At 36.3% G+C, this 13,607-nt stretch overlaps 1 protein-coding gene across 4 annotated transcripts in view; it reads right to left on the reverse strand.

The window, feature by feature from the left end:
• Positions 1–13,607, reverse strand: part of ARL15 (ARF like GTPase 15) — a 219,402-nt gene that overhangs the window by 125,812 nt on the left and 79,983 nt on the right. For all 4 annotated transcript variants that reach the window (XM_071580985.1, XM_071580983.1, XM_071580984.1 and 1 more), the window contains one exon: positions 2,556–2,764. In XM_071580985.1, coding sequence (XP_071437086.1) covers positions 2,556–2,764 — 209 coding nt within the window. The remainder of the gene's footprint in view (positions 1–2,555; positions 2,765–13,607) is intronic.

Genomic DNA, 13,607 nt, shown 5'->3' on the forward strand with positions numbered 1-13,607 from the left:
ATGCGCCACTCCACTCAGACAAGTTCCTTAATTATACTCCAAGGAGTCCTTTCATATCCATTAACGAAAGGCAATTTGTTGCCTAAAATAATGTATACATACTTTCAAATTTCAACTGTGATTCATCTGTCTTCTGACACATAAAAAACCAAGAAAATATCTATAATTAATGGACTTAGTTCAGCAAAAATGTCTAATAAAACTCTCAATGCTCAACATATTACTTTTGGTAAACACTTAAATATACTGGCTTTGATTTAAGGAATGGTCTAATGATTCCTCATTTTACTTTCACTTAACATCTCAATAATGAGGACAACAGTATAACAAAGCATTTAGGAAAGCAAGAACACTGGTAAAATTGACCAAATAAGGCTTCCACTTTGGTACATATAGCAAACAGAAGACATCACTTTTTTTCAGGGAGAATGTGACAAGTTTCTGACATTCTCCTCTTTTTCTTTTCTACCTTTGTTTTCTACTATTCTTATCTAAAGAATTTGGACATAAATGCTGAACTCTTGATACAGGGTTGGGGTTTATTTCCAGAAAACACCCATAAAGCTGTGTAGATTTAACAAAATTCTTGTGTGTAGCATTTCATACACACACAGAGTACACAGAGTAGCAATGCTATGATAATACACTGTGAGATTTAAAAAAAAGAAAAAAATCAGGAGAAACCTATTTAAATGCTATTGTAAGCATACAGAGATCTACTACCCCATTGAGATATCAAGCAACTGGTAATGAAGAATGAGGTGAAAATGAGGGTACTGATGATAAAAGAAAAGAAACTTTAACTCCGAATACTTAAAAAATTCAATTAAGGCCCAAAAGTCTACCCACAAAGGCTCAACTGAAAAATGGGAGAGTTACATGTAGAATTTGGTGTAAAAAAAATCAACTGGCATTTTATTCACTATTCTTATAAAATTAGACAAGGAATATTTCTTAAATTACATTTGTTATCAAAAAACCTAAATTAAATGGAAGGAAATTTGGCTTTTTAAAATTGAAAAGTGTAGCAAAATAACAAATACTGAAATCACAGGGGAAAAGGCATTTTTGTTGATGGAAATAGTAATTTGGTTTGCCATATGAAGAAAAAAAAAGAAGTTAAAACCAAAATGCATAGGGCATGTTTGGATATTAAAATGAAATCAATTGTGTCTCAGAATATTGTAATTTTTTAAGTGGAAGGTTTATGAAGGAATGCTTTGGTTTTATTCTGTAAAATAGACTAGGCCACATTATTAAACTGATATATCAAAATCCATATTACATCTCCTTTAAATAGTCATTATTTCTTTCTAAGTCTGTTTTTACATGAACAAGACACAGAACTTGTAGATTCTATCCCTGCCTCATTTTAGTATACCTTTTTATGTAACTTGATATACTAAATTCCATATTTTTTGGCATTTTTCCTAAGTATAGATTTTTGGAGGAAAGGACCAACAACCTAAGAAAATATTTTACAGTATAGTTTATACAGCTCTCAATCTCTTCATATTAAAAGCATCACTGTACTTCAGTCATATTTACACCCTTTTTTAACACATAATAATCTTAATTTCATTTGGCTAACAAAGGAGGCATAAGTAGCAATGTTCAACTATACTGCACTAATGGCATATATACTACAGATACATTTGTTCCAAGTTGAAAATTGAAACATTGTATTTTAAACAAAGAAGTTGATGTAAAAAAGAAACAAACTTAAATACAAAGCAACAACACAGTAAAGAGCTGAAACAGTTTTCACTCTGCTGCAATGACAGAACAGATATCACATACAATCTTGAATATCAGGAGTCCTTCATGAACAGAATGACACAACCAAATTTTAACTTCTCCCTGCAACTTCAGAAGATAAGTACAGCTTCTCATGAAGAATCAGCAACTTTCAGCATTTCTTTAATGTATGTGACATGAGAGAAATATAGACAAGAGGAATATTTCAGAAACTGAAGATCAAAAAGTACACTGACTAGAATAATTACATAATTTACTATGTGATAGCTAGAAATTAGACAAAAATATTACTCCTTAGAAGAGGAAAACCAGAACTAGTCAAGGACTTCAGAACAGGAATTGCAACTTGCTCCCACATTGGTACACAGCAATTCAGAAAAAAGGTTTTACATAAAAAAAGACAACCTGTGGCTGCAATCTAGTGCTTTAAGCAGTTGAAAAGAATGGAGTAATGGAATAATGCAAAATTAAAAATAATAGCGAATAAAAATACAAGCTAAACAAAAAAAAATCACTGTCCCAGCAGCTTTTCATAAGAGTAGTTTAGCAAACATCTTTTCTCCCTTAAGCAAAATATGGTGAAAGCAGAAGATCTGTTTGTATCCAAGCATTAATTGTCTGTTTTCCAGAACAACTATGCCTGTATAGAGTGCATTGGACTAAGTTATTAGGGGTTGGGACTGTTCTTGGTCTGCATACTTACAGTAAAGAGAAATTGAGGCCCGTCCTTAACTAGCATTTCAGTAGTGTGCAGATAAATAAATACAAACAGGCAAGATGTTGCCACATTAACATACCTCTTGTACGGAGCGAGCTGCGGGTTTGTCTTGATGATTGGCCAGTATTAAAAATGGCAAAGTACATAATTGTGGGTGCTGAAGAGCAGAATGCAGTTCATTCCTAGCAGTTTCAAGATCATCTTCAGAGGAGGCGCTGTCTAATACAAATATTACCCCTTGGGATCCTTGGTAATAACGACTCCAGTATTTCCTGATATTGTCAGCTCCTTTCAAGACAATAATAAAAATTAATTAAAACAAGAATAATTTAACAAATTTAACAATTGTAAATGATCTACCTTGAACAATCAAAACAATTAACTTAATTTTCGCTTTATTCCCATTAAGAGAATGAGAAAAGAAGAAAAAGCAATCAGAACTACCATGCTTCCAGCACCACAAAGTCTAATCCTTTACCATCTTACTGAAATATCTTGGCACTAATACCTAAACCTTTGCCCATTCTTTTTCACTTAGCCCTGCAGCTCCTTGCCATAACCTGAAGCTTCTGTCATGGCAGTTGCTCATTTCTGAGCATAAGTTCTAGTTCCTCTCCAAATCATCAGGCAACCACCTTATAATTGGGGGAAAATGGTACCAGGCAAACCTATTAAAATAATTAGATGCTTAATGGGGAGAATGATGATACAACAGTGAGTTGAACAGTGAATGAGAAGCTATGATGACAACGTGCAAAGGCATTCAGTTCAACTACTTTTGCTCTATCAACCACACTAAAGATTCTGGAGGAGCCCACCAGCAGACACATGAGTGACTGTACAGGCTTATATGCCACAGTAATTTTTAGGACACAGTTCAGCAGCACTCAGCCATCTCAACAGAAGCCAAGCAATAAGGTTACCAACAGAAAGCTTTTGTGTCCCCTGGAGAGTAGCGTATGTTGCAGCATTGAGGTAGGAAAAAAAATTGTATTTGACAGCTGTCAAACTATCTAAACTATGATTTGAATATGGGCTATTCTTTGTATGTCTAAATCTGGCACCACACTCATGGGGGCAAACACTAAACAGTGAACAGCAGAAGCAATAGTCTAGTGGAAAACTTGATATGTCTGCCAGACAGTGACTTGCAGAAATGTAATGAAGGTATGTTTTATAGACACATTTCTTGTTTTCAGACAGGGAAAAGTGAACTTCCATGTGTACAAAAATATCAAGGACTGAAAATAATAAAACCCTACTGTTCAGGGAAACAAAATGACACAAAATTTCTGAGAAAAATGTAGGCACATAAGGAGATTTTAATGCAACATAATGACTGTAACATTGATATGATGCTTAAAATAATCACTTAATTCATACATTGTGTGACAAAAAAGACAAGTCACTAACCACAGGTGAGGAAATAACTATCTAGAAAGGAATTAGCACCATATACATTACATATCCAACTCAAGAGTATTTAAATCTTGCCTCATGGAATTACTGTCATCTTTGTCCCAGCCACTATGGAACATTAAGCACTTTGTATCTGCACCCAGCACAAATTAGTTGCCTACCAAATGTTGTGAACACACATACACACACTTTTTTCCTACATAGGATATTAAAATCACACCTAACTTGGTTTTTTTGTGCAAGAGACCTATAGAGTTGACTACATAAAGGCAAATGGCCATGGGGTTTAGTCAAGACCTTGCTTAATTTCTTGTTTAATTTAACCAGATTCAAAGTAACAATGCAATCATTTCATTTATTTTATCATCAACCTCTGAAGATTAGTATTACATAAATATAAGGATTGCATTGAAAGGTAGTTCTATGTTTCTGTACTACACAAATATCTGCTCATTGTACATTTAAAGAATTTTATAGCATTTGTTAGAAGTCCTGGTCCCTCCCAACAGCTGTCTACACCAGAACCAAGTAAAGCAAGTTGCCAGAGGGACACTATTTACATAGCCACACACAGCATTGTTGCTGGCATCTGAAGTATCACATTACTTTAAAAACTACCAAAGATTCATTTTCGATGAACTCAAAGGCCAAGACCATGATCAGTTCTTTGAAGGTATTCTTTTTCCTGGCAACATAACATCTGTATTATTTACTCTAAACATCAGTCAGCTACCTTTCAATCATATCACTGCCAGAACTTGAGTCTTATCTTTGTAACTGTAGTCATTCTAAACAGAAAAACTGTGTGGTGAACTGCAGAGCATCTGACCTCTTGTATCCAGGCACTTGGAAGAAAGCAGATCATGGATCCCTACATGGGACATTGAAGCCAGAAAAGGAGTATGCTGATTTTTTGACCTTACAATCTTTTCTTTTTGGTTCAGGTTCTTTAGCAGCTTAGCTTTGTTTCTCTGCAAAGCAACACCACCAAAGTTTAGAAGTCCTTTTCTCTCCAGCTCCGTTCAGTCACCATGGCATAGTCATAAGAACCAACTTAGAATGAAACTTGGTATTTCCTTTGGGATCTTCCACTATTCTAATGACCTGCTCTGAAATTGCTTACACTTCAATTCTGAGGAAATCACAGCCTGAGGTTTAAGAATAATTTGCACTAAGCAGACAAGAAAAAAGACTGCTAAAGCTGTACCTTGGGGTGCCATTTTAACCATTTTTCTGGCAAATGCACTTGAAAAATAATTCTTGGCATAAATAAACTATCAGCAGCTGGAAATTGCAATTTCTACAAGACAAATAACTTGATATTCTTTTGCCTTAACTCTTCATATCCAGGGATCATAATTTGCTCTCAGCTTCTTTCCTCAGAGCAGGAAGTAATACATTGTGAGTTAGCCTGGGCAGGAAACACTGGACTATGAATAGTGATCCAGACTTCACATTTTGTGGCATGACAAGTTTAGTCTCAGAAAGCAAGCAATTGTTTTTCAAGGTGCAGTTTAGCACAGAGTATACTATGAATTAATCTTTTCATCTATTCCAAAGATTTCTAAGACAAGAAGTTTCAAAGTCTGAGTTTCTTGGCAATCCAGAATGTAATGCACAGCCATTAAACATCCTCAGGCTCTCAGAAGACTGATGAGATAAAACTAGGAATTTAACTTAACTGGCACCCAAAACAACGTAGCAAACAATAGTAACGCATAAAAGAGGCATTTAGGTTTGTTGGCTAAGTATCATCTGTTTCTCTAATAACTTTGCACCATACAGCTGTTTCTTCAACCACTTTACACCTAAACTAAGATTAAAAAATAAAAATAAAAAAAATAAAAATCTCAAAAACATCAGAAAAACATAGCAATTCATATTAGAGCTAGGGAGCATGCCATATGAAAGGTTCTCTAAAATGTGATGTTTGGTGCAGTAGCTTCCTCAGACACAGGAAAGATTCCCATGATTTGTGTTCCTCAGCAATGAACCTGTGGGTGTGGGTTGAGCCCTGTGATGTGACTAAAGCATCTAATTTACAAAAAAACTTGGGAAAAACAAAGAAACAAAACCCACAACAAAACCCAACACACTACAACACAATCACACCACTTACTAGAAAATAAAAGACAGTATTCAATCAAACACAGGCTTGAATTGCTTTATTACAGAAAAAACGAAACTCTCCTTGCAGAAAAATGACTAGATGTTTTAATTAAAAACCTCAATCATTTAGCATTACTACAAGGCAGGTTTATTCAAGTAACTGTAATTGCAAAGAGCTTGCATTCTGATATTTTTAAATATCATATAAATAAATTCCACAGAACAGTCCATGTCAACACTGTTAATGATTTGTATCAGTGCCAACAGTGCCCCTTGGAAGCTGGGGGGAACATTTTGAGTTACATGCAGTTTAATACACACCCAAAACAGGTTGCATAGGAACACACTCCTGTAAATATTACACAAAACACAGAGCTGTAAATCTTCCTTTCAACTATAAATACTTCTATTTACATCTCCATTGACAGTGGTTTGAGGCTCCCTTCAATTCCCTTCTTCTGACTACTTTCAAGAGAACAGAACATAGCATTAAAGAAAAAAAATCACTGAAACAAATTTACATGTGTCAAGTTTATTACTTGACAGACTTGCAGCAAGTCTCCATCAAGAGCACAATAAATGATACACAACCCTTGCTTCAAGATAGTCTAGTCTGCACTTGAAAGCTCTTGTTCACCTCAAAATACATCACAGGTCTGGAGAAGTTAGTCACAAATCAAGGGAAGAACTTTTCTTCCTTCCCATAAAAAACAGTTAACATGGGGATATGAAAGATTGCAGGCTGCAAATAACTTTTCTACCACTTCAAATACATCATCCACTTGCCAGAAATTAAGACACTAATGTATTTTGAAGGTTTTACTGTTGATTAAAATAATATGTAGATCATTCCTCTACTGATATTAAACAGAACATTCCGAGTAAGCAAAAAGGTGAAAAGAAGCCTAGAAACATGTTAACTATGCTACAAAATTGTTTTGCATGAAAGACCAGCTCATGGGTGGAGGAGTAAGGAAAGGAAAGGGAAAAAAAAATCTCTTATCTATTCTTGCAAAATCTTTAAATACACCCTACCCTCTCACTCCAAGAAAACTTCATGAAGAAAACATAACTGTTTCTAAATCTATATAGGGTCTATAACTTTCCTTACCATCACAGCTTCACAAGGAAAACTGATGTGTTGAGTAATCAAGAAGATGCCTGAAATCTTAGAAATCTTACATTCTCAAGAGATGTGGCTGCTCCTTATCTATCTTGGGCAAGTTTCCCAGTACTCCCCCCTGAAATAAATACAGTATACAGTTTCGGGTTTATTTTTTTTCAACACACCAGCTCCTTTTACTACAAATAAATTTATAAGCCCTGTTTAAAATATCTGCCCGGTATATACATGAATTTGTCCAATCTGACAGACACATCCGCACACAGATACAAACGTTTCCCATAGGTGTAATGTCAGTCACCATTCTATGGATATTTTGTACTGCTATTGCAACAATACAGATGCTAAACCAAAATCTTCTTCAAGGTTCAAAAGTCCCAGGACCTGTACTTTCTAATGTTTAAGCCTGCTTTCTCTAGCCTTTCAGGCAGTGCATTCCCGCAATCATACCAAAGCATGGCAGTGGGAAACTAGCACTTTTTTCCCCAAAAAAGGAACATTTTGAGACAGCCTAATCAGCTATATTCACTGCAAAACTGAACAAACAGCATAAAACAAAACAACAACAATAAAATGTTGCAGAATAATTTTTCTGCCTTTACATTGAAAACATGCAAAAAATCACAAATGCACATAAGTTTATGGTTCTTATTTTTATTTTTCTTATCAAACTGAAATTTATGGAAACCATCTCTGTCATCTCTTGCTTTGCAGGCTTCCACAGTGAGATTAATCTGGAAGTCAAGCCTTCAGTATTTTCTTTATCTAATCAGGTGCTGACTCAAAACTGAATCTCCACCTACTCCGATATTTAAACCTGCTAATACAATGTTCAGGTTTCAGGCATTTGGAAGTAAGGCACATAAGGCTAGTAGGCATACAAAGCAAGCAGCAAGTCTACACAGCTCTGTATTTTCTGTCTGCTTAGCCCTTGTGCTGACTGGTCCACAAGAGTTTAAATCAGCTTTAGCTTTTGAAAGGATCAAGGCCTTGCTGTCAAGATTCCAAATTAAAACCTTTCTTGAGGGTGCTGGGGGGCTGTTTCATAAAAAATATGTATAATTTCTGATGCTAAACTAGGCTGCTACACTCTATCCTGTGATTCTCCCTGAAGAAAATGGAGTTGCAAGTACACAAGGAAACAGAAGTTTTTAGTTAAACACAAGGTTCTACTTTTCTCTTCATAAAATAACCTACAAAAAAAAAAAAAACCAACTAGTTCGCACCCCACAAGAAGCTTAACTAGGGAATTTTGTGCTTTGTTTATCCTTTTGTACATAGCTGTGATAGCCATTGCTTGCATAGTTCCTGCTTGCTGTGAATAAGATAGACTTATGCATGATAGACACCTGCATGTTGTCTTTTCACACTGCAAAAAGCCAGTTTAGAAAAAGAGCAATACTTCCAGAGAACAGTGCTAAGATCACTATGCTGAATCTATCAAAGCTTCCTCAGGACTCACGTTAACAAGATCCATAAGAAGGTGTAAATGATCTTTCTTACCTATGAAATGACAAAACTGTGTGACAGAGGCTGGGCCTTGGCACCATTGGAACAGCAGGCTGAGCATCATTGATAGCAAACAGATCTAACTTTAATGCTTTTGGAAGCTGAATGTCTCTGTGCAACTCACAGCTTGGACAGCTCAACAGGGTGATCTAAAAATTTCATCTGCTAAGACATTCTGTAAACTGTTTAATGCAGCTATGTTGCAGATGGCATGGCATGTACTCCACAACCAGACCTTGCAGAGGTGTCAACTGCCTTTTACTCAAACACTGTATGGAGATTTTACTGCTTTGTGTTAGTTTGTCCCCGTTAAGATGACTTACGCCAGCATTTACTTGTGGGATCAGTTTTCTGATGACTCACCTGATGAAATTTTAGCTGCTCTGACAGACTATGCTGTTAGAAGGGTATTCAGTACTCCACTCTTCCTCCACAGAGCAAAGCAAGACAGTGATTTCCCACAGACACTTAAATTCTAATTAATATATCAACATTATTTTCTTCTTTCTCACTCACTTTTTTCACATGGCAAATACTACCTGACAATTGTTACTGTCTTCTCCAGAGGTTCATATTTTCCCTTCAACTTTGGCCGCACAACAATGTGACTTCTCCTCCTACTCTCTTTTCTTCTGCTCTTTACTTCCAAAGTAAGGCAAAATACACATACTTCATTTAACCAATCCTATTTAAAGCTGTTTGTGCTCAAGCTGTCACCTAGACAATTAATATTGCTGGCCTAAGAATGTGAATTTATGACTTTGGTCATGAAGCTTAAGAAGCAACAGCAGTGGGGAGGCAAGTTCTCATCTCTCTTTTCCTGGCCATGCTCAACCAACTGCAGACAAGAGCATTCCTGATATCAAGCACTCTACTTTTGCTAAGCACTTAATGCATTTTTAATTATGACTACACAACATGCTTGTGAGAAAGGCCTTTGGGAGTATAACAAAAACTAACACAAACATACAATATATTTCAGTAAATAAACCAGAAAACATACTAAACCTTAAAACATACTGTTAGTATTTTTAGACTTTGTAAGAAGAAAAAGAGCTACTCACATCCAGAATTTTTTTTTAAATTTTGATGTGCCTCAGTATGTGGCATCTCACCAGGAGAATTTACAAGATCGCAAACTAACTTATAAAATAACTTACTCTAAAAAAAAACAACTGCAAATTATTAGTTGACCTCCAGGATGGACATTAAATCTTCACATAGGCCTGAATAAGTATCTCTGTTGCAACAGACACTACAACTTCATATTCTGTTTTGACAGCATTACAACATAGGACTGAGAAAAACACACAATAAATGGTGCTTTCCTCCACTGTGTCTCCAGGCTGGAATTTGTTAGAACCAAAGAAAAAGTTTCCTATTGCCTTTACACCTGCACTATTTGTCATCTTGAGAACAAACATCAGCATTAAGCATCTCAAACTTTTTCAGCAAAACACTGTTTGAATCTTCTGAACAAACATTATCATCTGCCTAAAAGTGTTTTCCTCCTCTCCTGTTATGTCCATCAAACAGAATTTCATTCTTGGTTCTCACCAAAGATTACTGCACCCTAACAGGAAATCGTCAAAACTGTATTTTCTTTCTATACCATTACTCATTACCATTACATTACCATTACAGTAATCTAAATGCCACACATTATTTTATGGACTAAATTTTGGAGGAAAAAACAGTAATGTTTTTGATTTCTCAGGGATCAGGAAGGGACAATTGGTTTACCAAGATAGCAATTTACAGAACCAGCCATTCAACTTGATCAGCAAATAAGGAGAACCTCCTTTTCAAGTAATTCAAGAAGACCTAAGTTGGATTTGAAAGCTGTATATATTCTTACTTTTTCAGGATCAAATTCACATTTTTTAACAAAGCATGTAACATCTATGAAACCGGATAAAACCTTTACTTTCTGGCAGGAAGACAATATGTCTTAGAAAACAAACACAACAAAAAATCAGAAATTCTGTAAATTTTTTTATATTCTAGTATCATGTGCTTCAAGAAAAACTTATACAAAGAGAGCACAACAAACTTTGCTACATGCCTCTAAACCTGCAAGGATGATGAAGAGATAGTCAGTCCAGGAAGAGACAAAATGAGACTGTCTTCTACATATTTTGCCTAAACATTTATAGCCCTTACAGAAATGAAGAAATAAAAACCTGGTTTCATTAGCTGCTCTGGTGGCAACCAGCACAGTAAAACCTAGCACCATCTTCACCTTCAAGGAAGGATACTACTTCAACCAAACAGAAAGGGTACTACACAGACAGCATCTGTTTCACATAACTGCTTGGCTGCTCCATACAAGAACCATAAGCTGTATGACTTCTGCTGTGTTTTAAATATTGGCTGCTAATGTTACCGTACGATGACATATGAAGCTTTCTATTACCTAAACCTAAAAAGACAAAGCATCAAAAATTAAAACTATATAGAACTTAACTCTCTAAATAACATGTAACAGTAGACAGTGGTTGGTAAAAACAGATGCCTTTCTACCTTCCTCCAAGTTTCCAAGATCAAAAACCTGAACAAGACCTCAGTATTACAGTAAAGAGAAATTGTATAACAATACCATAACAACTGAAGGCAAAATCCAGGAATAAGGCAAAAATCAGGAATACAACAAAAATATAGACTTCTCTTAAAAACCAGAGGCAGAAATTCCAAAATAAATTTAACAGTGATTAAATATAAAAAATGTTTTCATACAGAAGCAATAGGGAAACCACACATATCCCAGAAAGCTCAGGCATTATGTTCATCAAAGAGGAATACATTGTTCAGCTGAAAGGTTAACTGCTCACAGAATTATTTATGTTGGAAAAGACCTCTAAGATCATCAGGTCCAAACTCTGACTAATCACTCTCTTTGAAACTAGACTGTGGCACTAAGCGCCACATCCAGTCACTCCTTGAACACCTCCAGGGGTGGTGACCTCACCACCTCCCAGGCAGTCAATTCCAATGTTTAACTAACGTCTTCATGAAGGAATTCTTTCCAATGTCCAGCCTAAACTTCCACTGGTATAGCTTGAGACTATGTCATCTCATCCTGTCACTAGCTGCCTGGGAGAAGAGCCCAACCCCCTACCTGGCTACAATCTTCTTTCAGGCAGTTGTAGAGAATGATAAGGTCTCCCCTGAGACTCCTTTTCTCCAGGCTAAACACCCCCAGCTCGCTGAGCTGTCCTCACAGGACTTGTGCTCCAGCCCCTTACCCAGTGAGGGGCCCAAAACTGAACACCAGACTTGAGATGTGGCCTCACCAATGCCTAGCATAGATGGACAGTCACTGCCTGGGTCCTGCTGGCCACAATATTGCTGACACAGGCCAGGATGCCCCTGGCCTTCTTAGCCACCTGGGCACACACTGGTTCATGTTCAGCCCCTGTTGACCAAAATCCCCAGGTCCTTTCCCACGAGGCAGCTTTCCAGCAACTCTTCCCCCAGCCTGTGGTGCTGCCTGGGGTTGCTGTGACCCAAGTGCAGGACCCAAACTGGGCCCTGTTGAACCTCATATCATTGATCTCAGCCCATCAATCCAGCCTCTCCAGATCCCTCTACCCTCCAGCAGATCAACACTCCGGACAAATTTCAGGAAGTCTGTGAACTTACAGGGTATACTCAATCCCCTTGTCCATATCATTAATAAAGATATTAAACAGGACTGGGACCCATAATGAGTCCTGGGGAACACCACTAGTGACCACCAGCTTTTGGAAAAAAACTGACTTCTGGAAGCTTGCTTTGTCTCCCTTACCTAGACAATGAAAATCTATTGGAATTAGTGTTTTTCTTCAATATCTTATAGGAATAACAGACTACTTAAGTTTTAAATACAGACAGGTAAACCCTCAAAGTTAAAGGAAAAAGAAAATAAAAGATGTAGTAAAAAAAATCTAATAATCTTTCTGTCTTTAAAAAGAGATAATTGTGTGAAAAAAAACCCAAATCAAATATTCTGGATTATTTCCAGACATCTTGCCATGAGTCAAAGCCTTCTATTAAGATAAGACTTCTCCAAACATGCATACCTCCATAAAAGGTTAAGAAAGAGACTTTAACAAGCATCTGCTGTAGAATACATAGATACAATTCTTGATCAATGATATCTTTCACATAGCTTAGGCAGCAGAATGTATAACTTAGACTGTAAATGATTCATCCTAGTTAAAAAAAAAAATCTAAAAAGTGACATTGTGACTAAGTGACGTTATACAGGTACACATTCAAGTAGAATCAACACTTACCCCTGAAGAGTGGTCCCTTTATCAAAGAAAATTACTGGGTTATTTTCAACAGGATACATGCTCAAACAGGAATATGTTATGTTTAAATCCATGGGCCAATGGTAGCAAAGAGGAAATGCTATCCTTTCCATATGTGCTTATCTTAAAGCCTTTTTGAAATAGTTTCAGGTAACACAACTGTCATGCAACTTGACCTCATGAAACTCCCATCAAGAACCAAATTAAATTCTACTTAAGACAGGTTTCAACCTTGTTGAAAATCTAATAAACATCCTCAAGATGCATTCTACCTTAATTACATAAATAAGAAGAGCACATACACAGAAATTCTGAATATAAATATTTATGTGGGTTTTTAATTAGAAGAACATTAGACAACACAAGAACTCTCATTAGCAGAGTGTTTTCTTCCCTTGAACAGAGATACCTCTTGATCACTTGAGACTCAAGAGTCCAAATTCGTCAGCCAAATAGGTTACTTGCTTACAGAAAATTAAAAAAACTCCACAACTATGGTGTCCCCTTATCCTGAACAAGGGGAAAGTGTGAATGAGTCAGAAGAGCTCAGGCACAGCAGGCATCAGAAGGCTTACAATTAAGAGAGTTTCAGCTAAGAGAGTTTATTTTTAGTTACCCCAACACCTTTTCTATCCTCTTATATCTAACATGTCATGACATTATTGGTTAACCAATT

The sequence above is a fragment of the Pithys albifrons genome, chromosome Z (assembly GCF_047495875.1).
Source record: "Pithys albifrons albifrons isolate INPA30051 chromosome Z, PitAlb_v1, whole genome shotgun sequence".
Lineage (NCBI taxonomy): Eukaryota > Metazoa > Chordata > Aves > Passeriformes > Thamnophilidae > Pithys > Pithys albifrons.